Raw genomic sequence first — 25,413 nt, 5'->3', positions numbered from 1 at the left:
CAGGCCAATCTCCTCTCCAGTTCTGTGGTCTGTTCATGTTCTGATCAAGGCTGTACCTAACAGATGAGTCACCTTCAGCGTGGTGGGAAGAGCTGGACTGACCCGTGTTGCTGCACTCCCAGCTCAGTTCCCTTTGCCCTGACCCTGCTCCGTGTCCTTGTTCCAGAGGCAATCCAACGCTTCCCAGACCCTGTGTGACATCATCAGGCTGAGCAGGGACCAGAGCACGCAGCTCCAGGACACCCCAGAGCCGGATCCCCTTCTCACAGCACTGGAATCGTGAGTACCCCGCTGTTCCCTCCGGGATCGCTCCAGGCACACGGGGGTGTCTGGCCTTGGCACAGCTCCTGGGCCAGCCAGGGCTGTGCTCTGACCCCTCTTGGGGTGGGGGGCTTTGTGGCTCCCTCTAAAGGCAGGAGAGGGGGGTCAGGGAGCCCAGAATTCCTGGCTGGGTTCAATGGGAGGCAAAACCCAAGGGATTGGAGGCTGGGAGAGTCGGGGTGTTCAGCCTGGAGAGCAGCAGGTTGTGAGAGACCTCACAGCACCTTCAGGGTCTGAAAGGGACTCCATCAGGAACTGGAATGCCAGGACAAGGGGGAATGGGTTCAAACTGAAAGAGGGGAAATTTAGGTTGGATATTGGGAAGGAATTCCTGGCTGGGAGGGTGGGGAGGCCCTGGCACAGGGTGCCCAGAGAAGCTGTGGCTGCCCCTGGATCCCTGGGAGTGTCCAAGGCCAGGCTGGACAGGGCTTGGAGCAACCTGGGCTGGTGGAAGGTGTCCCTGCCCATGGCAGGGGTGGCACTGGGTGCCTCTGAGGTCCCTTCCCACCCAGAGCATTCCATAACTCTGTGATATCCCAGATAACATCCAGTGTGAGCCGTGTACCACAAGCGTTGATTTTCCCGCTTCGCTCCCTTCCCTTGGCGTTGTTTCTTTGCTCTTTGTAACATACATTTAAATTATTTATGTACCATGTTTTCTACTTCTTGTATTTGCTTCAAACCTAAAATTTTCCTGGAGATTCTCCATGAGATTGAAACCAAAACCAGGCTCTTCCAGGCCTGGAGGGGACATTGTGACAGGAAAGGGCTGAAAGGAGCCGTGCAACGAACAGCAGAGCAGCTGCAGCTGGGGCTTCCAGCTCCCCCTGGACGTGTTTGTGTCCACCCAGGGCTCCTCAGTCCCTGTGCAGGGCTGGTGTTTTGTCCTGAGTCAGAGCTCTCAGTTCCTACAGGACTGGGAGGGCATCCCTGGCACAGGAGCCAGTGTGGGTGGGTGGGAATGGGATGTGGATCCTGCTGCACACAAGCACTGGGAAGCCACCAGGACCTTTCTGGGCTTGACATGGAGCTCTGCCTCTGCCAGGACCTGCTGCTCTTCCTTAAATGCTTCGTTTCCTTTGCTGCACCTGCAGGAATGGGGCAGATCTTTGTGCCATGGACATAATCCTGTCCTGGCAAAATAGCACAGGGTTGAATTTTCATGGAGTCCCAGGATGGTTTGGGTGGGCAGGGACCTTAAAGATCATTTCCCTGCCATGGGCAGGGACACCTTCCACCAGCACAGGTTGTTCCAAGCCCCGTCCAACCTGCCCTTGGACACTCCCAGGGATCCAGGGGCAGCCACAGCTTCTCTGGGCAACCTGGGCCAGGGCCTCCCCACCCTCCCAACCAGGAATTCCTTCCCAATATCCCATCTAACCCTGCCCTCTGGCACTGGGAAGCCATTCCCTGTGTCCTGTCCCTCCCTGCCTTGTCCCCAGTCCCTCTCCAGCTCTCCTGGAGCCCCTTTAGGCCCTGCCAGGGGCTCTCAGCTCTCCCTGGAGCCTTCTCTTCTCCAGGGGAACCCCCCCAGCTCTCCCAGCCTGGCTCCAGAGCAGAGGGGCTCCAGCCCTGGCAGCAGCTCCGGGGCCTCCTCTGGACTCTCTCCAGCAGCTCCACGTCCTCCTGCTGTTGTTCCCAGGGCTGGAGCAGCTCTGCAGGTCCCATCCCTGTGGATCCTTCAGCCTCTCCTCAGTCTGTCTCAGTTCTGAGCCCTTCCAGTCTGGGAGATGAGGTTGGAAGGGCTCAGTGGTTCCCCCTGGGAATCCCAGGACCTGTAGTGAGGGTCCCGAGCTCCTGCCTGGGAGGGTGATGGCCCTGGAGAACGTGGGGCTTTCATACCCTTTTGGTCATTGGAAACTTCTTGGTAGTTTTGCAGAGGGCTGTGGGACCCTGCACTTCCAAAAACATCTCTGAAATTCCTGGTGCCACTTCATTGTTCAAAATAAAGGATCTTTGAGCAAAAGTGCTTTTTTTGCTTCTCTTCCCTTTCTGCTGAAGGTCACAGATCCCATTACTTTTTTTCCCCGGCATTACTGGTGACCTTTTTGATTTTGGATAACTTTTATCATCTCTGAGTCAGGAATTAATGATCAGCTGGGGCAGGATGAAGGAGCCAGGACCAGGATTATGGAATAAACCCCAAATCCAGATTTCAGTGGCTGCTGGCTGGGTGAAAAAACAGTGAACTGAGTTAATTACAGCAAATTTACTTTTTTTTTCCTGCCTCTGCCTCTCCTGCCTTTGCTGACTGGGTGTTTTTAGAGGCTCCTCATTAACATAATCCTCTCTCATGCATTATTCATCTATTTTTACGTTTTTATCTCATATTTTATTTATACCAACGGGAATATGTTAGAAAATAGTACAAATTCAGCTGTGAACTCCAGTGATGCTGGTTTGAGCAGGACCTGTGAGTCAGGAGGGCAGGGAAGGCACCTGCTGAGTGCTGGGGTTTGGGAGCTGTCGTTGGCATCCTCAGGATTCTCATGGGAAGAGCCTGAATTCTGTGGGGAACCAGGAGCTGCTGGGGAGCAGGGCTGGGCTCAACCTCCTGTTCCTCTGCTGTTCATTCCCAGGGCAGAGAGCAGGGAGAACAGTGGGGTGGTACCTCTGTGCTGGTTGTTCTTCAGTTGTGAGGCTGTTCCAGGCTGATTTCAGGGCTGGAAAGGCCCAACCCCAGAGCTCAGCCCTTCCTTGGTGATCCCTGCCCAGCTCTGTCAGGGCTGGGCAGGCACCTGCTCCTGGGGCAGGGGCTCAGAGAGGGGAATTGATTCAAATGTTAAAATATTTCACTGTGCCCCAGCGTGGGCAGAGGCCCAGGGCAGGGATTGTCCCTGTGCTGGGAACTGGGGAGGCCCCCCTGGAATCCCGGGGGCAGTTCTGGGCCTCAGACAGGAGAGACCTGGAGGGGCTGGAGCGTGTGCAGGGAAGGGAAGGGAGCTGGGAAGGGTCTGGAGCAGCAGGAGGGGCTGAGGGAGCTGGGGGGGCTCATCCTGGAGCAAAGGAGGCTCAGGGGGGACCTTCTGGCTCTGCAAGTCCCTGCCAGGAGGGGGGAGCCGGGGGGGGTCGGGCTCTGCTGCCAGGGAACAAGGGCCAGGCCAAGGGGAAACGGCCTCAGGCTGGGCCAGGGGAGGGTCAGGTTGGGGCTGAGGAGGAATTTGTTGCTGGAAAGGGTGGTGAGGCCTTGGCAGGGGCTGCCCAGGGAGGTTTGGAGTGCCCAGCCCTGGAGGTGTCCCAGGAAGGCCTGGCCGTGGCACTCAGTGCTCTGGGCTGGGGGACAAGGTGGGGATGGGGCCCAGGGGGGATCCATGGGCTGGGAGGGCTTTTCCAGCCTCAGGGATCCTGGGATTCTGGAAGGGGATCGTGGCTGAGCCCACTGAAATGTGGATGTTATTGACAGTGTCCAGCCCTGGCTCTCCCCAGGCCCCTCAGGAAGGGTTCTCTTCCACTGTGTTGTCCTCCCGTGGTTCTGGTGGATAATTGTGGATGGTCAGCAGCAGCTTCACCTTGTCTTTAATAACTTGCACTGAGTTGGCACTGGGGCTGTGTTCCAGGTTAGAACTGTGAGGTGGTGAAGGAGAAGGACAGGTTGGTTTGGAGTGGGGGTGTTGGTAGCCAGGTGTTGCCTGAGGGATCAGTGCCCAGGTTCAGGAAGCGGGTGCAGAACCAGTCACGTCCTGGGACTTCACATGGGAGTGTCTTTATTGCTTCCCCAAGTAATTCAATAAATGGGGCAGCCCTTTCCTCCCAGAAGACCCCCAGGTGGGTATTTGGTGATGAAAGCAGCTGCCAAGTCCGTGTCATTCTCACCCTTTGTGTCCCCCCACAGGCAGGAATGTGTGGAGCAGCTCCTGAGGAACATGTTTGATGGGGAGCAGACGGAGAACTGCATCGTCAATGGCACGCAGGTGCTGCTGACCCTGCTGGAGACGCGGCGCTCCGGGTGAGTCGGGATCCCTTCCCTCCAGGAGCAGTGGGAGTGGGAACCCCAGTCCAGTTCTCTTGGGCAAAAAGGACGTTTTGTGACCTGGTATGAAGTGCTGCCTAGAAATGTCTGCGAGGACAAGCAGTGCCAGGACAAGAGAAATGACTTTAAGCTGAAGAGGGGAGATTTAGATGGGAAATTGGGAAGGAATTCCTGGCTGGGAGGCTGGGCAGGCCCTGGCCCAGGCTGCCCAGAGAAGCTGTGGCTGCCCCTGGATCCCTGGAAGTGTCCAAGGCCAGGCTGGACAGGGCTTGGAGCAACCTGGGCTAGTGGAAGGTGTCCCTGCCCATGGCAGGGGTGGCACTGGAGGGGCTTTAAGGTCCCTTCCCACCCAAACCATTCCAGGACTCCAGGATTCGCTATGTGTGACTGTATAGTTCTAACTTTGTTTTTAGAAGTTATGTCCCCTTTTATTTCTTCTTATGGAGAAAGAGGAGAGAAAAGGCAAAGAGAGTTTTGTGGAGGGAAGTGAGACATGGAACAGCTCCCTGTTCAGAAAGGAGGGATCAGGAAGGGTGAAGATCCTGGAGCTTCAGGAAGAGGCCCTGGAGAGCAGGACAGGAGGGGGCACTGGGGAAACAAGGTGTTGGTCAGAAGGGGGCACTGGGGAAACAAGGTGTTGGTCAGGAGGGGGCACTGGGGAAAGAAGGTGTTGGTCAGAAGGGGGCACTGGGGAAACAAGGTGTTGGTCAGAAGGGGGCACTGGGGAAAGAAGGTGTTGGTCAGGAGGGGGCACTGGGGAAACAAGGTGTTGGTCAGGAGGTCTTGAGTGGAGCTGAACTGAGAAGGGACTGAGCCAGGAACTGTGCTAGGGCTGGCTCCTGGGACCTCTGGAGCTGTGTGAGCTGGAGGCTCAGGGATTCCTGCCCAGCTCCTTCCTGACTGTCTGGAATTCCATTCCCTGATGGAGTGAGAGTGTTTGTGTTACTGCAGTTGGGTGGCAGAGCTGTTGTGATTTACTCCCTACCAGTGAAGAGGGGTGATGAGCACAGCTCCAGCCCCTCAGGCTTTCCATCCCTTGGTGTCTTTGTGTGCATCTTTCTGAACACCTGGGGAGGATTTACAGCTTTTAACAAATATTTGTAGTTAACTTGCTGATGTCATTTGGGAACTTTTAAAGAGCAGGAGGCCCTTCAGGAATGTGTCTCTGTCACCTCTGGCACAGGTTTGACACACAAAGTTTGATATCAGGTTTGGTATGTGAAGAGCATCTTGTAAATGATATATTAATATAACATATGTAAATGTATTATGTAAATATATTCAGTGGCTGGAAATTATTATTTTTCACATTGACAGTTATTTTTTCAGAGAAAATCACTGACATGGCCAGCGAGACTGGAGACCCTTGTAAGGTTTTGTCAAATCTCCCCCTCAGTGGACACTGAGGTGTGAAGGGAAGTTGTTTTAGTGGAGTTCTGACTGAACAAGTTGGGCAGTGATTTATTATCACAGTCACCGAGCCCCGGGATGGCTGGGGTTGGAATGGACCTGTAAGGCCATGTGATACCACCTGGTGGTTACAAACGGGAAGGTTTATCCCGAGGGAATTGTCCTGCTCTTCCCCTGGCAGGGTGGAAGGACTGATGGACTCGTACACTCAGGGATTCGAAAGGTCTTACACTGTCAACAGCAGCATCCTCCACGGGATCGAGCCGCGGCTCAAGGACTTCCACCAGCTGCTGCTCAGCCCACCCAAGGTAGGCCTGGCCTGGCTCCTGCTCAGGGAGTTCCCTGTCCTTGCACACAGATCTCCTGGGCACTGCCAGGAGCAGGAGGCTGCCACACACAGAGGGCTTGGGGGGGAAAATCCACACTCCAGGGTGGTAGTTCAGGGGTTCAGGGATCAGGCAGGAGGGACCTGAGAGCTGTTGTGTTCAGGGAAATCCAGGAAGTACAGACACGTGGGACTGGGGGATTGAGGGAGGGTGGTGAAGAGGAGGGAACTTTGAATTAGTGGATATTTGGGTTTTAATCTTCAGATTTGGAAGTCAGAGTCTCCCAGTGGTCACAGGACTGGGAGGGTGGTTTAGGTTTCCCTGCAGGGAACATTCCTGAAAGGAACTGGTTCTGTGAAATCCCAGAATCCCAGGATAGTCAGGGTTGGAAGGGCTCTCTGGAGACCATTCAGTCCAACCCCCCTGCCCAGGCAGGTGACACGGGAACATGTCCAGGTGGGTTTGGAATGTCTCTGGAGAGGGAGACTCCCCCCCCTCCCTGGGCAGCTGTTCCAGGCTCTGCCACCTCCGTGGCAAGTTCTTCTTCCTGCTGTCGAGGTGGAACCTGTGGTTTAATTTCTGGCTGTTGCTCCTGCTCCTGTCCCTGGGCCCCCTGGGGAGCACCCCCCTGTGTGTGTGCCCCGAGGGGTGCTGGGCTGAGCTGAGCCTGCCCTGTTCCCCCAGAAATCGGCAATCCTGACCACGATCGGGGTGCTGGAGGAGCCGCTGGGCAACGCGCGGCTCCACGGCTCCCGGCTCATCGCGGCGCTGCTGCACACCAACACTCCCAGTATTAATCAGGAACTATGCAGACTCAGTACCATGGATTTATTACTTGTGAGTATCCCAGCAGGGGAGCGGGGAGGGGGGAAGGACATCCCGCTGGGAGCAGCTTTGCTTTCCCTTTCATCTCCTCTGTGCGAGGGGGGCAGAGCCCAATTACTGCTCTGATCTGCTGCGGGAGCACCCAGGCCTGGAACAGCCCTGTAACCCACAGCCAACTGTGTGGCATTTGGAACTGAGCCTCACACTTCACATTTCTGGTTAATGCAGTGGAGGGTGTGTGAAACAGTCTGGTTGTGGGGTGTGTGTGAGCTCCTGTAGTGCTGGGAGCTGGGCTACCTCACAGAATCCCAGGATCCCTGAGGCTGGAAAAGCCCTCCCAGCCCATGGATCCCCCCTGGGCCCCATCCCCACCTTGGCCCCCAGCCCAGAGCACTGAGTGCCACGGCCAGGCCTTCCTGGGACACCTCCAGGGATGGGCACTCCAAACCTCCCTGGGCAGCTCCTGCCAAGGCCTCCCCACCCTTTCCAGCAACAAATTCCTCCTCAGCCCCAACCTGACCCTCCCCTGGCCCAGCCTGAGGCCATTTCCCCTTGGCCTGTCCCTTGTTCCCTGGAGCAGAGCCCGACCCCCCCCGGCTCCCCCCTCCTGGCAGGGACTTGCAGAGCCAGAAGGTCCCCCCTGAGCCTCCTTTGCTCCAGGCTGAGCCCCCCCAGCTCCCTCAGCCCCTCCTGCTGCTCCAGACCCTTCCCAGCTCCCTTCCCTTCCCTGCACACGCTCCAGCCCCTCCAGGTCTCTCCTGGCTGAGGCCCAGAACTGCCCCCGGGATTCCAGGGGGGCCTCCCCAGTTCCCAGCACAGGGACAATCCCTGCCCTGGGCCTGTGCCCACGCTGGGGCTGCCACAGCCCCGGGGCCATTGCCCTCCTGCCCCCTGGGCACAGCTGGGCTCACGTCCAGCCCCTGCCACCAGCACCCCCAGGGCCTTTTCCAGCTTTCCAGCCCCTCTGCCCCAGCCTGGAGCCTTCCTGGGCTTGGGGGGACCCAAGGGCAGGACCTGGCACTTGGCCTGGTTGACCTGCATCCCACTGGCCTCGGCCCATGGATCCCATGGATTCCATGGATCCAGCCTGTCCAGCTCCCTCTGCAGAGCTTCTGCCCTCCAGCAGACCCACATCCCACCCAACTTGGTGTCATCCATGAACTTACTGAGGGAGCCCTCAATCCCCTGACCCAGGCCATGGATAAAGGTTGTCCCTCTGGGAATGGGGACCGGGGCTGGAAGGTTCTGGTATAACCTGGGCAGCCTTAAGAGAATTATTTCCATACTTAAAAATTCTTAGTTACTCTTTTTCTTAGCATTAAATCAGCCACAGAATAGTTAGATTGGTTTTTTCAGCATGTCTGTGCTGTGAGCCCTGCCTGGGAGTGAGAGGATTCCCAAGTTTATTAGGAAATGTTCATTTATTTCCCAGTGAACTGAGCACTTGGGAATCCAGGGGCAGCAGAGCCCAGCCAGCCCTCAGTGGCTACTGGGGTGGAGAAGGAGAATTGTTTTAGTGGAATTGCTGATTAAACAAGTTGGGCAGTGATTTAATGTCACAAAGTCACAGAATCCCGGGATGGCTGGGGTTGGGAAGGTCCCTACAGGTGGAAGATTTATCCTGACTGAATCCTCCTACCTCTCCCTTTTTCTTGCAGGACTTATTTTTTAAATACACGTGGAATAACTTTTTGCATTTCCAAGTGGAACTGTCCATAGCAGCTATTCTGTCCCACTCTGTGCAAGAGGGCAAACCCCCCTCGAGTGAGCAGGAGAGCAAAGAGGAGGCTCCCAACGGGACCGCGGCGCACGCGGAGCCTCCGGCCAACACCCCCGAGAACCTCATGGTCACCCACGTGAGTCCCCCACTCTGGGGCCCCTCTGCACTGCATTAACCAGGAACTGGTGGATCAGCCCTTCCAGAGCGGGGAGTTTCATTCCTCTTAGTTCCTTGTTGTTTGTTGTTGGCTCTCATGGCTCCCCATGTGCTTCTGTACATTTATTTTTAGCATCCTGTTACAAAATAAACGTCAAAATCACCGCAGTTAACGGGCTCCTGAATCCATTGCTATTCAATTCTGTTTTATTAGTAAAAACACCTATGAATTTTGGACAAAAAAACCTCCCTGAGCACATTTCAGCTTCCCTCTGGGGGCCCTCCTGGTGAGACCTTGGTGCTGTGGCTCCAAATGCCAGCAGTGTTTCCATCCCTGCTGCTGGGAAGCCCAGGAGAGGGGGGGATGTTACAGGTGTTGCTGTTCTCCCTGGGGAGATCCTCGGGGGAAACAATTGGGAAAGAAGGAATTCTTGGGCAAGGGAAGTGCTGGAATTTGAGGGTTTGGGGAGCGAAGGGAGGAACTGAAGAACCCACGTTCAGACTCCTGAGCTGGGAGTGTTCCTTTGGAAAATCCTGACTGCTCTCCCTCTTCTCCCCTCCAGCTGTTCCAGAAGTGCTGCCTGGTGCAGAGGATACTGGATGCCTGGGAAGCCAATGACAAAATCCAGTAAGGAATTGGTGCCCCAGGGCTGCACACTGAACCACTGGGAGGATTTACAGCTTAGTGGTGTCTGAACCCACTGGGATTTTGGTTGGGATTTGGAATTGGGGTGGTTTGCATGTTAAAAAGCCAAATTCCCCAAATACACATAGAATTTGAAAGCCTGATTATTTTTTGGGGTGTCTCTAACACCTTATCCCAAACACACAATCTGCTGCTTTCCCAGGAAATCACAAAGAATATTCACTTTTTTTCTTTCTTGTGTTTTTGTTTTAAATCCATAATTATATTCTCCCTACAGTGGAAAACTGTGGAAACTGAGGTGGCCAAGCATTTGTGCCCTGGATTTGGTATTTTACCTTTATAAACTCCTTGGATATGTGCTGATTCCAGTGATAAGAACTAAAGAATTAAAAAATCCTAGAACATATTAAAGTGAAAATACTTTGGAGGCTTCAGTTTCCTTGTCCAGTTGAATGTTTTGGTCTTCCCTCACTATTTTGAGCTCTGGATGGAGCTGGAGCTGATTTAGGCCAGAAGTGCTGGGTTGGGGTTTGGTTTGATTTCGTTGTTGTTGGTTTGGGTTGGATTTTTGGGGTTTTTTGGTCTTTTCCCTCCTACAACCCCTTGCCTCGATGACAAATTCTGCTGGTAACTTCCTTGGCCAGTGCCCAGTTCTGTAGGGACCAAAAATATCCCTGGTTGTTCCTTAAGAGTTTTCCCAATTCCATGAGAAGGGAGCTGGCAGGGTCCTGGGGCAGGAGCTCCTGGAATGCTGGGGTTTGGAAGGCTGTTCCTGGGGCAGGAGCTCCTGGAATGCCAGGGGGCTGGAAGGCTGTTCCTGGGGCAGGAGCTCCTGGAATGCCGGGGGGGGCTGTGAGGCTGTTCCTGGGGCAGGAGCTGCTGGAGTTCTGGGGGGCTGTGAGGCTGTTCCTGGGGCAGGAGCTCCTGGAATGCTGGGGGGCTGGAAGGGTGTTCCTGGGGCAGGGGCTCCTGGAATGCTGGGGGGCTGGAAGGGTGTTCCTGGGGCAGGGGCTCCTGGAATGCTGGGGGGCTGGAAGGCTGTTCCTGGGGCAGGGGCTCCTGGAATGCTGGGGGGCTGTGAGGCCGTTCCTGGGGCAGGATCTGCTGGAATTCTGGGGGCTGTGAGGCCGTTCCTGGGGCAGGATCTGCTGGAGTTCTGGGGGCTGTGAGGCTGTTCCTGGGGCAGGAGCTGCTGGAATTCTGGGGGCTGTGAGGCCGTTCCTGGGGCAGGATCTGCTGGAGTTCTGGGGGCTGTGAGGCTGTTCCTGGGGCAGGATCTGCTGGAGTTCTGGGGGCTGTGAGGCCGTTCCCGGTGCCAGCGCCCGCTGTGTGTCCGCAGGGCAGAAGGAGGGATGAGGAGGGGGAACATGGGCCACCTGACCCGCATCGCCAACGCCGTGGTGCACAACATGGAGAAGGGCCCCATGCAGGCCCAGATCAGCGACTTCATCAAAGGTACCTCCGGCCCCAGCCCCTGCTCCTCAGGGAACACCCCGGGGCTCCTGCCAGGGCTCTGCACCCCCAGTGCCCAGGGTTCCCGGGGGAACACCACAGCCTCCCAGAACTTCAGGATATGCTGAGGAATCTGGCTGCTCTTTGCTTTCACACAGTGAGGCTCAACATGTTGGAGCTTTGTTTGTGCAGCCAGAGACTGAGGGGCTGCTCTGGGGCCACAGGGCTGCTTTTCCTCTGGATTTATGGTGCTGGTGTGCAGCGTTCCTGGGGGGTGTCTGTGCTTCCTTATTCCTTGTCCATGAGGACCTGAGTGACAGGAGAATGGGTTCCCAGTGCCAGAGGGCAGGGTTAGGTGGGATATTGGGAAGGAATTCCTGTCTGGGAGGGTGGGGAGGCCCTGGCCCAGGTTGCCCAGAGGAGCTGTGGCTGCCCCTGGATCTCTGGAAGTGTCCAAGGCCAGGCTGGATGGGGCTTGGAGCAACCTGGGCTGGTGGAAGGTGTCCCTGCCCATGGCAGGAGTGGCACTGGATGGGCTTTAAAGTCCCTCCAACCCAAACCATTCCATGACAGAATTATTACACCTGAAAGAGAGACACAAGGATTGAAAAGCAGAACTTCAGCCACACTTCTGGCTGTTTGCACAAGGGTGGAGTAGAAGTTGTGTATCTTTAGCCCCCGTAGCTCCAGAGGAGCTCAGGTTGTTCACACCAGTCACATCTGACGGTTTGGCCTCCCGGGAGCTGAGCCTTCCTCGGCAGATCTTGCTGGGGTTGGAAAACCACGAGTGAAGTGACTCCCTCACAGAGCCCTCACACCCTGCTGGGCTCCAGGGTGCCCCTGGGCCAGTTGCCCTCAGAGCTGATCCTTGGGGTGCCTTGTCCTTGCAGAGCTGCCCGAGGACTGCCGGGGGAGGTGGGAGAGCTTCGTGGAGGAGACGCTGACGGAGACGAACCGGAGGAACACGGTGGATTTGGTGAGCACGGAGAGCCCGGGCCCGGGGACTCCTGCACCTCCTTTCACTAGGAAAGGGATATTCCTGGGGTTTATTCTCGTTGTGCTGGTTTTTCTGAAGAATTTCGAGGGCAGAGTGTAGAAAACGTGTTCCATAACAGTTCTCCAAGCAGCAGCTGACCCATGTTGGTGAACTCCAATCCATGTTATCCCTCGGGCCAGTTTCTGCCTGGCAGGAGTTTGATCTTTGGGGGGGTGGAACTAAAATACTGGAGCTTTCTCAGCTTTCCCTTGTGCTCATTCCTTGGTCCTTCCCCCAGGTGAGCACCCACCACCTGCACTCCTCCAGTGAGGATGAGGACATCGAAAGTGCTTTTCCCAATGAACTTACTCTCCAGCAGGTGAGTGGACAACACACCCTTCCCTATTCCCGGGAAACTTGCTGCTCTGGTTTGCCTTAGGAGGAAGCCAGAAGTACCCTCTGGATGTCTGTGGTGGGTTTCCCTTGCACCACTGGGGGAAAACAACCCAATGAAGCCAACAAGTGGTTCCCTCTGGAAATTCCTGCCTCTCTTTGGGAGGAGCTGGGAGCAGAGGGAGAGTTGTCAGCCCAGGCCTCCCAGTGTGATCCTGCTTTGGGAAGGGTCTGTCCCTTTCTGTCCCTGCTGATGCTTGGGTAGGGCAGGTTTTTCCCAGCTCGGGGCAGTGTCCTGGGGTGTCTCAGGACACCCTGGTGATGCTGGTGTGGGTCCCTGTCCAGGCCTTCTCCGAGTACCAGATCCAGCAGATGACGGCCAACTTCGTGGATCAGTTCGGCTTCAACGACGAGGAGTTCGCAGACCAGGACGACAACATCAAGTGAGTCTGTGCTTCTGAGCCTTTCAGCCTCTTTGCATCTCACCTTCCTCCTGGTTCAGGGTTTAAAGTGGACCTCCTCCTCCCTCCTGGGGTTGGAAAGGAGCAGGGGAGGGATCAGTGGCTGGGAAAACACGGATCAGCCCTGATCTCCAAAGGCAATTGTAGAACCGAGGAAAAGTATTTCTTCATTTTAGAGAGGAATGTTTTAAATAAAACAGGCAATTATTAACTAGCCCTGCTCTAGGAGAAGTTTAATTGCAGAGAAAGCAAAGCATTAGAGCGAGTTCTGGGCAATTAAACACATATTGTCCAAGGAATTAAATCCTTATTGAAATTAGGAATGGAAGGATCGTGGTTCGATGGAGTCCATGGAAAAATGAGCCATTTTCTCCCTTCTGAGAAAGGGAACAGAGATAAGGAGGAGCAAGGACAGCTCAGAGGAGGCAGGAGAGGGGGATTTAATGTTACACAACTTGCTGAGTTCAGAGCTCAGAATTTGCTGCTTTTATAGAATTACTTTAATCCCATTAAAACTGCAGCTCATCTTCTCTCCTTAAAGATGTACCTGGGACTGTGATTATCCCACTTGACCATAATGGTTCTGAAATTGGAACCATTTAGTTCTGGGCACAGAAGTGCTCCAGGGGATCCCAGTGTTCTGCTCCTCAGCTTTGTCTCTTTGCTTCAGCTGCTGGAGGGTTTGTCTCCATCACAGGAATTCTGTGGGATCCAAGGTGACAGGAAGTGTGGCAACACCTCTGTCCTTCCTCCAAGGTTCTTCCTGAGCCTTGTAGGTGTCAGAACTTTAATAAGACCAGAAAGTTCCAGACTGAATCAGAGTTTAATTGAACAGAGATTACTTCGTTCTACACACTGAAAAAAATAAACAGATTTTTCACTTGTGTCAGCAGCAAATGTGACCCTGTGTGTGTGTGTAGGTGAGGGGAGGAGTTAAACTCCGTGAGGAGCTGCCAGAAATGCCTCGTGACCATTGTAAAATGAACACCAGGCTGAAAAAAGTCTGTGACTGGGATTTTATCACTTTATTTGTGGCTGGAAAAGGAGAATGTACTACAAAACACGGAATATGTGAGAGTGGTGCTCCCTGGCAGCAGTTGGACACTGTGGGAGATGTGAATTGGAGTAGTTAACAAATATTAATAATGTTTCAGTGTCCTGGGGATTTGCAGGATTGTATTTTAAACTGAACAGTCTTTAAAGAAAATGCCACTGTCCAAAGGTAGAGCTGCATGAACAGGGTGGATAAACTCTGCCTGGCCCCAGCTGTCTGGGAACGTGGAGTTTTTGGGCTGCAGCTCCCTCTGCTGTTCTCCCAACGGGCTCCTCTGGGGCCACACAGGAAACTGGGGCAGTTGAGGGTTTGTGCAGCAGTGACACACCAGGGCTGTGAGCCACTCCCACACTGAGAGTCACAGAATGCCAGAATCACTGGGGCTGGAAAAGCCCTCCCAGATCAGAAGGTCCCCCCTGAGCCTCCTTTGCTCCAGGATGAGCCCCCCCAGCTCCCTCAGCCCCTCCTGCTGCTCCAGCCCCTTCCCAGCTCCCTTCCCTTCCCTGCACACGCTCCAGCCCCTCCAGGTCTCTCCTGTCTGAGGGGCCAGAACTGCCCCAGGATTCCAGGGGGGCCTCCCCAGTGCCCATCTCTGAGCCCTGTCCCATGCAGCCCCATGGAATTCCTGGGTGAGCATAGGACTGGAATTCCAGAGCAGCTGGCTGCAGCTCCTTCTCTTTTTCATTAATGATGAGTTTATTTAAATTTTCCCAGTGGGATTGGGATCAGCTGGAGGGATCTGGGGAGAGCAGAGCTGGCTGTGGTGTTCCCCAGGCACCACAGGAGTTCAGAACAGCCCGGCCCTGCTGGGGCTGCCAAGAGCCCAAAACCCCCCAGCAGGGAGCTCATGGCAAAGGCTGCTCCCTCGGGGATTGAATCAGCCCCAGGAGGGGAAATCTGACCCGTGGAATCCTGAAGTGGGTTGGGTTGGGAGGGATCAGCCCCTCCAGTTCCACCCCCTGCCATGGACAGGGAATGTTCCGGGCTGAGCTGACCCTTCATCTCAAGGAGAGGAGACCACGGCACGGGTACAGGAGTGGCTGCTCGGGGAGCAGACACCTGGGGGGCTCTGGGTGGTGCTGGGGATGCCCAGGTTCCTCTGTGCCATCCCTGAAGGCTCTTTCCCTCCCCTGGGCAGCGCTCCCTTCGACAGGATCGCGGAGATCAACTTCAACATCGACGCCGATGACGACAGCGTGAGTGGGGCTGGGGTTGGTTTAACCTGCCAAGGGCCTGCTTTCATTTGGAAAGAACAGACACTTGGTGGGGTTTTTGGCCAGTGCAGAGGTGTCCACCTGGTCACTGAGTCCAGTTAAGGAACTGGGGGCACTGCAAATACCCCGGAGCATCTACCCCAGAAATATTTCCTCAGAAATTCCACTCCTGGCATTTAAGGAATTTTTCTCCCTCTCTGCAGTGTCAGTCTGTTGTCCTTAGAAGCACAGAATCATGGAATGGTTTGGGTTGGAAGGGACCTTAAAGCCCATCCAGTGCCACCCCTGCCATGGGCAGGGACACCTTCCACCAGCCCAGGTTGCTCCAAGCCCCGTCCAACCTGGCCTTGGACACTTCCAGGGATCCAGGGGCAGCCACAGCTTCTCTGGGCAACCTGTGCCAGGGCCTGCCCACCCTCCCAGCCAGCAATTCCTTCCCAATATCCCATCTAACCCTGCCCTCTGGCACTGGGAAGCCATTCCCTGTGTCCTGTCCCTCCCTGCCTTGTCCCCAGTCCCTCTCCAGCTCTCCTGGAGCCCCTTTAGGCCCTGCCAGGGGCTCTCAGCTCTCCCTGGAGCCTTCTCTTCTCCAGGGGAACAATCCCAGTTCTCCCAGCCTTTGATAATCTTTCCAGACACAGATTAGGGAAGCATGGAGAGGGCTGGATTTCTTATGGATCTAAATATTGCCAGACTCTCTCTGTCTTTCCTGTTGAATTGCCCCAAAGCAAAGCAGCAGCTGGACAGTGGTGATTCCCCCCAGGGGATCCCACACTCAGCTCCTGAGCAAAGCTTGGTTGGGCCAACTCTCAGACTTTGGTTTCCTCAGTCTTTGCCAAGGAATGACTGGGATTTGGTCTCTCCCCCCTGTCCCTCAGCCCAATGCCTCCCTGTTTGAAGCCTGTTGCAACGAGCGGATCCAGCAGTTCGACGACAACGAGGAGGAGGAGGACATCTGGGAGGAGAAGGAGATCACCTATGCAACCCAGGTCAAATCAAGAACACGGTAAGGTGAACACAAAGCACTCGTTTCTCCCCCTCAATGCTGGGAAGCTGCACATTTCAGCCCAGGCCGTGCTTAGGTGGTTGGTGTTTGTGTTACTGAGGGGCCCTGAGGTTTTGGTCTGGCAGCCCTGAGGACTCCCCGTGCCACGTGTGCTGGGGGCTTGTCTTGGATGTGCAACAGAGATCAGTGTAAGGGAATTCAATAACAATGGAAAAAACCAGGGAGTGAGTCTGTCGTGGTGTAAAATCAAAGATATTAAGAAATCCCCACCCTTAGTGTGAAATACTTAGAACTTACTCCTTCATCTTTGGGGAGGAGGAGGAGTTAAAACTGAGGGGAGCAGACAGAACTTTTTCAGAATATTAGGAAAAAAAGGTGATGTTTTTCATGGGAACAAGGGACCTCCCAGGGGCATCTCCAGCTCTGCAAATCCTTCTTCATCCCTTTGATGGAGCCAGTTATTGAATAAAGTCACTTCTCTAGTTCTGTATCTGGAAATATGATCAAGGGGGACGGGAAAAACCACCAAGAGCTCAATGTTTCCTTGCCAAGCACCAGCACCCCGATGGTCCTGCTCACACCCAGGGTCCATTCCACACCAGTATCCTCCTCTTTGCCACTGGTTTGTGTGGTCCCACCAGGCTCCAGCCCTGGGGCTGTCACTGCAGCACATTCCTGCCTCTGCAGATGAGTTTGGACTGGCAGAGCCCTCGGGGCTGTCCCTGGAGGGATCTCCCAGATTCCTGCCTGGCTGTGCATTCCGGGGGAAATAACCCTGGCAAAGGCACTGGGCAGCCCCTGGCTGTGTCCCTGGAGCAGGGAGAGGGCAGCTGAGGGCTGGGGGGGCTGGAGTCCTGCTCACCTGGGCTCTGTGGGGCAGGTTTGGAGCGTCCCAGACCTCGGAGGGCTCGTCCAAGAGCGACCTGGAGAACGGAGACCACGACGGGAGCGTGGACTCGGAGGAGGAGGAGGAGCCCGAGCAGCAGCCACCTCCCCCCTCAGCAAACAGCCCCAAGAGCAGCATTTCTGAGCAGAAGGACTCCTCTGACAGCTCTGAAGGTAAAGGGTGCACAGCAGGATGTGTGCTGGGGGGAGATCTGCAGCACAGCAGCACTTTGCACAGTGCCAGGCTCCTGTGGAGAGTCCACCATTCCACCTGTGCACAGAGAAATGGGAATTTCAGGGTCCATTTCTGCCTCTGAGCTATCTGGAGTCCTGCCCAGCTCCTTCAGAACAGCAGCAGTGCTCAGGCAGCCACGGGCACAAGGATAATCCCAGGGGAAGGTGTCCCTGCCTGTGGCAGGGTGTTGGAATGAGATGGTTTTGAAGGTCCTTTCCAACCAAAGCATTCCATGATTCTGTGACTCTGTGAATCCCAACTGTTTTAGTGCAAATCCTGATCAAAGCATCACTGGAGGATTAGGGCATGAACCCCTCACATCACATGCTAAGGGTTCTGTGCAGATCTTTGCCAAGTGTCTCCACACTCCAGATCTGTTCTGCTTTTCCAGCTCTATTTTGCCTCCTGCAAACCCATCCTTACAGTGCCTGCAGGAAGGCTGCAGAGGGACAGGATTTTCGTGCAATCATGGGGTGGTTTGGGTGGGAAAGGACCTTAAAGCCCATCCAGTGCCACAGGCAGGGGCACCTTCCACCAGCCCAGGTTGAAAACTCCATCCAACCTGGCCTTGGACACTCCCAGGGATCCAGGGGCAGCCACAGCTTCTCTGGGCAACCTGGGCCAGGGCCTCCCCACCCTCACAGCCAGCAATTCCTTCCCAATATCCCATCTCTCCCTGCCCTCTGGCACTGGGGAGCCATTCCTGGTGTCCTGTCTCTCCATCCCTTGTCCAAAGTCCTCTCCATCCTCCTTGTTGGCTCCTTCAGAGGTTTTCCCACCTCACCATGTAAACAACACTGTGGAAGTGCAGAAGACACACGGTGTTGGCAGCAGAACAAATCCAGGGGTCAAAAACATTTTCCCAGACTTCCATTTCTCATTTCTCCAAGCATTTTCAATTTTAAAACATTTCTTTTTCGGGGTGGTGCCTTTGTGTTGTAGCTGGGAGCATCGGGCAGAGCCATCCCAGTTCCCTGCTCTCTGCACCCCTCTGGAAGTGTCAGCTGTTTCCAGTTTATTGGGAAGAACCAGATTAAACCAGGCACTCCCAGTGGGTTGTGTGTGACAGCCCTGTCACCCTTCCAGAGCCCTCAGCTGGAATTTGGGCTCAGTTTCTGGGGGGTGCAGCCCTGGGGGGGTCTCCCCTGCTCATTCTGTGGCTGCAGAGCAGTTTGCAGAGCTCTGCAATCCTTCCCCTTTCCCCAGAAAAGGTAAGGAAAAACGGTATGTCAAAAGGTGGGATTGGTGGGACTGGAAGCATGGGGTAGGACTAGAGGTGGCAGTGGGTTCTGGAGAAGAAGGAATAGGCCAGGACTGTAAAAAACAAACTGTCAAGTGACTTCTGGGATCTTGAACATTTTAATCCATTTATCAACTCCTTACCTGTGTGTGCCAGAATTCAGTTAGGGCTGGAATGGCTGAAAGGAGCTGAGGGACCTGAGTTCAGCTGGGAATCCCTCAGGGCTCAGGGCTGGAGGCATCCACAGTGTCGTGTCTCCGTGTCGATGCCTCCCCGGTGGTCACAGGGATGTTCATCCGCAGAGGATTCCCGGGCTCTGTGAGACAGGCGGGTGGGGAAGGAGCGCCCTTGGCTGGCGTGTCCTGCCCCAGGGTCCCTGGATGCCTGGCTGCCTGGGTCCCTGGCTGCCTGGACCCCTGGCTGCCTGGCTGCCTGGCTGCCTGGGTCCCTGGCTGCCTGGCTGCCTGGCTGCCTGGCTGCCTGCCCCCCGGGCTGCAGAGTGTTGTTGTCCCCAGGGGCCGGCTGGACGGCGGTGTTCGAGCCCGTGAGCTCCAAGCCCCCCGCGCCCTGCGTGGCCATGGACGTGGGCTCCAGCGTGTGGGACTCGGCCGCCCCGCAGAGCTCCGCGCCCGAGGAGAAGGGCTGGGCCAAGTTCACAGACTTCCAGCCCTTCTGCTGGTAAGAGCCACGGCACCCCAGCTTCCTTGGAGCTTTGGGGTGGAGGAGTGTTTGGAATGCATTTCAATGGGGTGCCTTGGCTGTAAACCTTTCTTCTTCCCTTCCCCTTCCCACTGCTTCCCTTTCTATTGTTTAATATTGTCTGACTGTCCTGGATCATGCTTCCCACTGCTTCCCAGTGCTCCTGACTGGTGCTGGCATTCCTGTCTTACTGTACCTCCTGTGCCATTGCTGCTGCTGCACCCGGGGAGTAAAATCAGTAAATTAATAAGGTTTATACAAGTTGAAAATATTGATGGGAGGAAAGGTCGAGGCCTGATGATTCCCTCTGCTGGGGCTGTGTGGGAGCAGTGGGATCTGTTCCCCTTCTCAAGGCTCTTCCCCCCTCAGCTCAGAGTCAGGCCCCCGCTGCAGCTCCCCCGTGGACACGGAAAGCGGCGACTCCGACGGGACCCCGAAGCAGGGCCAGGACAAGAACTGTGAGTGAGAGCATGGCTGGACACAGGGTGGCACTGAGCTCTTGGGAATCCTGCACGGGGGTAGGGAGAATGTCCCTGCAGTGTCACCCACCCCGAGGGCTCCTTTGCACCAGGGTCAGGCTGTCAGGTAAACTCAGAAATCCTGGGGGTTTGTTGGGACCACATTGTCAGCAAGGAATGAAGTGAGTTGGAGTTGCCATCACAGAGACATTTCATTTATCCTGGAAGTGTCCAGGGCCAGGTTGGACGGGGCTTGGAGCAACCTGGGATAGTGGAAGCTGTCCCTGCCTGTGGCAGGGGGTGGGACAGGGTGGGCTTTAAGGTCCCTTCCCACCCAAACCATTCCATGATTCTGTAAACTGGTCAAAAGTCCTGTTTTAACTATGCTTGATTATAAAGTCACTTGCCCAGAATTCCAGGGTCAGGGTAAGTCCCTCCATTGATGGTTGTGCTGAGACATTGGGAGTCCATGTGACACCCTTCCCTCCTCCCTCCTGAGCAAGGAAAACTCCATTTAACAAAGGACTTGGGTGGAAGTAACTTAGACCTGTGTGTGTAGCAGCCATGGGAAGGTGGGGGACACTGGGGGGGGGGGAAGGCACGGGACTGTCTTCTGCCACGGGGGGTTGTTGGGATGCCCTCCCTGTGGAGCTGGAGAGCCATTCAATAAAGCCCTGCCTGGCTTGCAGAATCCCAGGAAGGTTTGGGTGGGAAGGGACCTCAAAGCCCATCCAGTGCCACCCCTGCCATGGGCAGGGACACCTCCCACCAGCCCAGGTTGCTCCAAGCCCCGTCCAACCTGGCCTTGGACACTTCCAGGGATCCAGGGGCAGCCACAGCTTCTCTGGGCAACCTGGGCCAGGGCCTCCCACCCTCCCAGCCAGCAATTCCTTCCCAATATCCCATCTCTCCCTGGCACTGGGAAGCCATTCCCTGTGTCCTGTCCCTCCATCCCTTGTCCAAAGCCCCCCTCCAGTTTTTGGGCTTCCCTTTAGGCAGCAATGGAACTGGATGATCTTTAGAGTCCCTTCCCACCCAAACCATTCCACGATTCCATGGGAACGCTGTGTTTGGCACCCCCGTCCTTGCCCGGGGCTGACGTGGGCCCTCCCCTCGCAGCCAGCCCCGGCTCCCCCTGCGTGTGGAACGTGTGTGTGACACGGAAGGCGCCGCTGGTGGCCTCGGACAGCAGCTCCTCGGGCGGCTCCGACAGCGACGACGAGACTGAGCCCGGCACGGCCCCCCCGGGCACGGCCCCGGGGCAGGAGGGCAGCCAGGGCCCCGGGGAGGCCAGGAAGGACACGGCGATCTCCAGGTGGGAGGGGATCTCCAGGTGGGAGGGGATCTCCAGGTGGGAGGGGATCTCCAGGTGGGAAGGGATCTCCAGGTGGGAGGGGATCTCCAGGTGGGAGGGGATCTCCAGGTGGGAAGGGATCTCCAGGTGGGAGGGGATCTCCAGGTGGGAAGGGATCTCCAGGTGGGAGGGGATCTCCAGGTGGGAAGGGATCTCCAGGTGGGAGGGGATCTCCAGGTGGGAAGGGATCTCCAGGTGGGAGGGGATCTCTGGGGGTTCCGGTGTCAGACAGGAGGATCCAGGCTCAGGGCGGGGTCACACGGAAAAGGGGAGCAAAGCCCCCCCAGGAGGGCTGAGCTGGGGTCAGTGTCCAGCTGGGCAGGGGAAGGGTTAACACTGTCCCCTCACTGTCAAAGCCAATAAATGACAAAAACCACAAAATACCAGGAAAAGCTGGAGCACATCCTGGGGTTTGTGAGCAGCTGGGCAGCAGTTTGTTGGAATTGTATCCTGTACCTACAGCTCTTGGATCATTTGGGACCACAGCCAGGATCCCTTACAGACCCTTAGTCTGGGAGATGCAGATTGTTAATTAGTCTCAGCATCTCATTTTGGCAGGGGCTGCCCAGGGAGGTTTGGAGTGCCCAGCCCTGGAGGTGTCCCAGGAAGGCCTGGCCGTGGCACTCAGTGCTCTGGGCTGGGGGCCAAGGTGGGGATGGGGCCCAGGGGGGATCCATGGGCTGGGAGGGCTTTTCCAACCTCAGGGATCCTGGGATTCAGGTGAGGGGGCAGGTGACACCTTCTGTCCCTTCTGTCACTGTTGGTTTCCCCTCTCTGTCAGCTCACCCCAGACAGGCCTTTATGGACTCAGGGAGCTGCTAAAACCAGCTGAGACTGGGACACTGATGCCAGATATTTATAGGTACCAGAGTTTGTTCTAGACTGGCATTAAATCTTGTGATCAACCTCCTGCCTGGGCCACAGCCCCACACAAACTCCCCCTCTGGGTTTGCCACCCCTTGGTTTGTCTGTTCATGTCCCTGGTGGAGGTTTCTGTGCCCAGCTGTGATTTTCCAGGAGCCTGGTGAAGGGGGAGGAATTTCCTTGTCCCCCTCAGTGGTCAGGTAACACTGGAATCCTCGTGTCATGGAAACTTCAGTGGTTGATTTTAAGTTTATCTTTGAGCCACTGGAATCTCACGAGCTCCAGTTTCTTGTGTGGGAAGTGGTTTCCTAATGACATTCCTGGGAATTCAGCTCAGTTCTGTGCCGTCTCCGTCCCTGTCCTCTCTCCAAGGTGTATTTTTGTACTTGCAGTCGTTCCTTTTGAAGAGCATGTGAGCCCTTGAGGAAGGGAAGTGTTTTGATCTCCTTATTCCTCATTTTTATGGTTGGTTTTTTTTCAAGAAAAGTAGCTGCAGAAATAGAACCTTGATCTCAAATCTCCATCACATGTCTCGTTACCAGGCTGTGATTCTTTTATTCCATTAAAGCTCCCCTGGCAGCTGGTAACAGGATTCCAGCTCAGCCATCCCTGAGCTTTCCTGCTGTTGGGAAGGTTTGCTCTCTGAAAGAGAGAGAGGGAAGTGATGAAACCTGGGGAGGAGATGGTTCATGGGGAAGCTCCTCCTCTGCCTGGGAGGCCAAAATTTCACAGAAATCCCTTCCCCTGTTAGAAACGTGGGTGGTTTCAGTCCCAGCAGAGGAGATTTGGAGGGTCTGTGCCCACAGTTTCTCCTTTTCCAGGATCTGAGGCCCTGTTTTGGTGTAGGCCCCTGCTTTGTGGCATCTCCGTGGTACCAGAGCGAGTTCATTTCACGGGTTTGGCTTCTGAACGTTCTGCTCATGGATGTCCAGTCCATGGGCTTTTCTTCCACAGGATCTTAGGTGCTGTCCTTAAATTTGCTATTTTTCAGGTGCTCATGGAGGCCTCAGGGGCCACCTGGGAAGAGTGTGTGGAGCAGGGCAGTGTCAGTGCCCGTGTCAGAGCAGAACAGGCTTTGCCCAAGCAGCAGTTCAGGGAGAGCTGAGCTTGGCAGGCAGAAGGGCAGTTCTGGGAACCCTCAGAGCCGACTGTGCAGCGGGAAATGGGAATGCCTGCCTGGGGGAACTGACCTTCTTGGGTATCTGGTTGATTTTAGGACCCAGAGGAGCCTCCAGGACACTGCGTTTCAGTCCCAGTTCTCATTTCTCTGCGGGGTTTTTGTGGCCTGTGCAAGGAGAGGAGGAGGAGGAGGAGGAGGATTTTTTCCTCCGTTGGAGTTTAAGCCCCGTTCGTTCCCCTGTTGGTGTGACCTTGGCTTTGCCACGAGCTCATTCTAACGTGGCCCTGCCCTGTTCCCACAGCGACACCGACTCCGTGGGGGTGGAGAAAATGGCCATCGCCGACCTGGGGTCACCCAAGGCCCCCAAAGCCCTCAACAACGTGGCCCCACACTCGGAGGGGCACCAGAAAGTGGCCACTGTCGTCACAGCCGTCACGGAAACGGCCACGAAAGACAGGTGAGGGTGGGGACAGACCTGCCCGGGGGGGACAGGCTGGGTCTGCTGAGGGCTGGGGACAAACCTTTACTGCCCATCCAGTGCCACCCCTGCCATGGGCAGGGACACCTTCCATGTTGCTCCAAACTGGCCTTGGACACTTCCAGGGATCCAGGGGCAGCCACAGCTTCTCTGGGCAACCTGGGCCAGGGCCTCCCCACCCTCCCAGCCAGCAATTCCTTCCCAATATCCCATCTAACCCTGCCCTCTGGCACTGGGAAGCCATTCCCTGTGTCCTGTCCCTCCATCCCTTGTCCCCAGTCCCTCTCCAGCTCTCCTGGAGCCCCTTTAGGCCCTGCCAGGGGCTCTCAGCTCTCCCTGGAGCCTTCTCTTCTCCAGGGGAACAATCCCAATTCTCCCATCCTTTTCCTCATAGGAGAGCTGCTCTATCCCCCTAATCCCTTTGGCAGGGGGTGGAACTGGGTGGGTTTAAGGTGCCTTCCCACCCAAACCATTCCATGGCTCCACTGTGATTTGTCAATGTCCTCATTTGTGAAGGACTCTGAGAAGGTTCCTGTTGGAAGCTGGTGAACTTTAGGAGGCAGGAGAAACAAAACTAGAGGAAGGGTGGCTCGGACCCCACCAGAGAGGTGAACTTGCAGCCAGGATGGAGGAAGCCTTAGGAGCCAGCGTGTCCCAGCAGTTCCCTGTCCCTAATGCTGCTCTGGGTCTCTCCCCAGGAAAGAAGAGGCCTTGCCCTGCGCCGAAGCCACGTTGAACGGCCCCGCTTGATGCCGCCGCTGCCACGGGACGTGTGTGACCCAGGCCAGGCTGCTCCTGGTGATGCAATTTGTCAATTCTTATTATTTTTTTTTTCCATTTTAATTTTATTTTTTAATAAATGCTGCATTGATGAGAGCGAGCTGGCATTGAGGACCAGACACGCAGTTCCAACACCAACAGTCTGTCCGGAGAGACACTTTGCATTGTCCAAATGTAGCATTGAGCAGTTTAGTCCTCACAGGAATGACGGGCTCTTCCCAAGCAAAGCCTTCTGCCTGATTTGAGTTGTCCCCTTTCCCCGTCCCCCTCGTTTTTGTTTTGTATTTGGGGTTCAAGTCCTATTTTCGAGTGTTATTGCACACAGTATTCAGCTTCTCTTGGGAAAGGTAGCAGGTCTAACGCCGGGACGGGGACAGTGCACAAGAGTCCCGCAGTCGTGTGACCAAAGTTCCTGATGGAGCTGTCCTCGGGCAGCCTTTGCACCGCTTTTGTATAGCAATAAAGCCTTATCAGAAACATTTCATAGGAGGAGAAATGCAAACACTTCCACGGGACGGAGCAGGGAGGGCTTGGAGGTGCAGGTTTGGGGTGGGAGGGAAGGCCGTGGTGTCCCGAGCCAGAGGCCAGGGGGTGATGTGCTGTGAGGTGTCTCTGCATTCCAGGGGTGGCTCCCTGCTCTCCCATGGAGACTGGTGGTTCAGAGCAGCGTTTGGGTGGGGCAGCACCTGGCCTCTCCTGTCCGAGCCCGGCCAATGTCCCTGCTGGGTGTGGTCCAGGTGTGTCCGGGGAGAGGACACTGCCCGTGGCTCTGCTGCCCAGCAGGACCCAGAGCACACAGAGGTGACCAGGGCTTTGGTGGCTTTTTGGAGACTTAATGTATTTTCAAATGATTATGGAAATCCTTTTTCTGTTTGTTTTGTTCTGTTTTTAAAGTTTTTTAATGGATGCAGGAACAGCAACACTTTTGCACTTTGTACCTTGTGACAACATTGGAGAGGGACACGGCCCCTCCCAGCTCCGGGTGGGCACCCCTGGTGCCCCTGCCCAGAGAGGGCTTTGGGGGTCACACCGTGGGGGCAGAGCAGGGCCAGGTGAGGGGCAGCCCCTGGAGCTGGGACACGGGATCTGTCCGGCCTGGAGCACCCGCTCCCGGGAGGGCTGTGCTGGTGGCACCGCTGGGCTGCTGGGACACGGGTGACACAGGTGACACAGGTGACACAGGTGAGGGTGTGGGGTCACCTGGGCCTGGGGGCTCCTCTGCCCCCGAGCTGGACCCGCCGCTGTGTGGAACCCACCTGGCAGTGTCCAGAGCCGCCTCCTTAGCGATCCAGGGCCTGGAAAATCATTCCCTTGGGAGTGAGCTCATGGAGCCTGACACAGAGGGAGCTGAGTAGCTGCTGTCAGGAGAT

General features: G+C 55.8%; 1 protein-coding gene across 1 annotated transcript in view; it reads left to right on the top strand.

The window, feature by feature from the left end:
* Window positions 1–24,139, top strand: part of PPP6R2 (protein phosphatase 6 regulatory subunit 2) — a 37,329-nt gene extending 13,190 nt beyond the window's left edge. The window contains exons 6-23 of the mRNA XM_064656820.1: window positions 167–279; window positions 4,154–4,267; window positions 5,883–6,009; window positions 6,712–6,864; window positions 8,511–8,708; window positions 9,292–9,356; window positions 10,714–10,829; window positions 11,717–11,802; window positions 12,101–12,181; window positions 12,541–12,638; window positions 14,849–14,906; window positions 15,803–15,930; window positions 16,811–16,989; window positions 18,806–18,968; window positions 19,359–19,447; window positions 20,567–20,762; window positions 23,087–23,242; window positions 23,962–24,139. Coding sequence (XP_064512890.1) covers window positions 167–279; window positions 4,154–4,267; window positions 5,883–6,009; window positions 6,712–6,864; window positions 8,511–8,708; window positions 9,292–9,356; window positions 10,714–10,829; window positions 11,717–11,802; window positions 12,101–12,181; window positions 12,541–12,638; window positions 14,849–14,906; window positions 15,803–15,930; window positions 16,811–16,989; window positions 18,806–18,968; window positions 19,359–19,447; window positions 20,567–20,762; window positions 23,087–23,242; window positions 23,962–24,013 — 2,172 coding nt within the window. The 3' untranslated portion in view covers window positions 24,014–24,139. The remainder of the gene's footprint in view (window positions 1–166; window positions 280–4,153; window positions 4,268–5,882; window positions 6,010–6,711; window positions 6,865–8,510; window positions 8,709–9,291; window positions 9,357–10,713; window positions 10,830–11,716; window positions 11,803–12,100; window positions 12,182–12,540; window positions 12,639–14,848; window positions 14,907–15,802; window positions 15,931–16,810; window positions 16,990–18,805; window positions 18,969–19,358; window positions 19,448–20,566; window positions 20,763–23,086; window positions 23,243–23,961) is intronic.
* The last annotated feature ends 1,274 nt before the right edge of the window (window positions 24,140–25,413 follow it).

Source organism: Pseudopipra pipra, chromosome 5 (assembly GCF_036250125.1).
Source record: "Pseudopipra pipra isolate bDixPip1 chromosome 5, bDixPip1.hap1, whole genome shotgun sequence".
Taxonomy (NCBI): Eukaryota; Metazoa; Chordata; class Aves; order Passeriformes; family Pipridae; genus Pseudopipra; species Pseudopipra pipra.
This window is presented reverse-complemented; position numbering and strand designations above follow the sequence as displayed.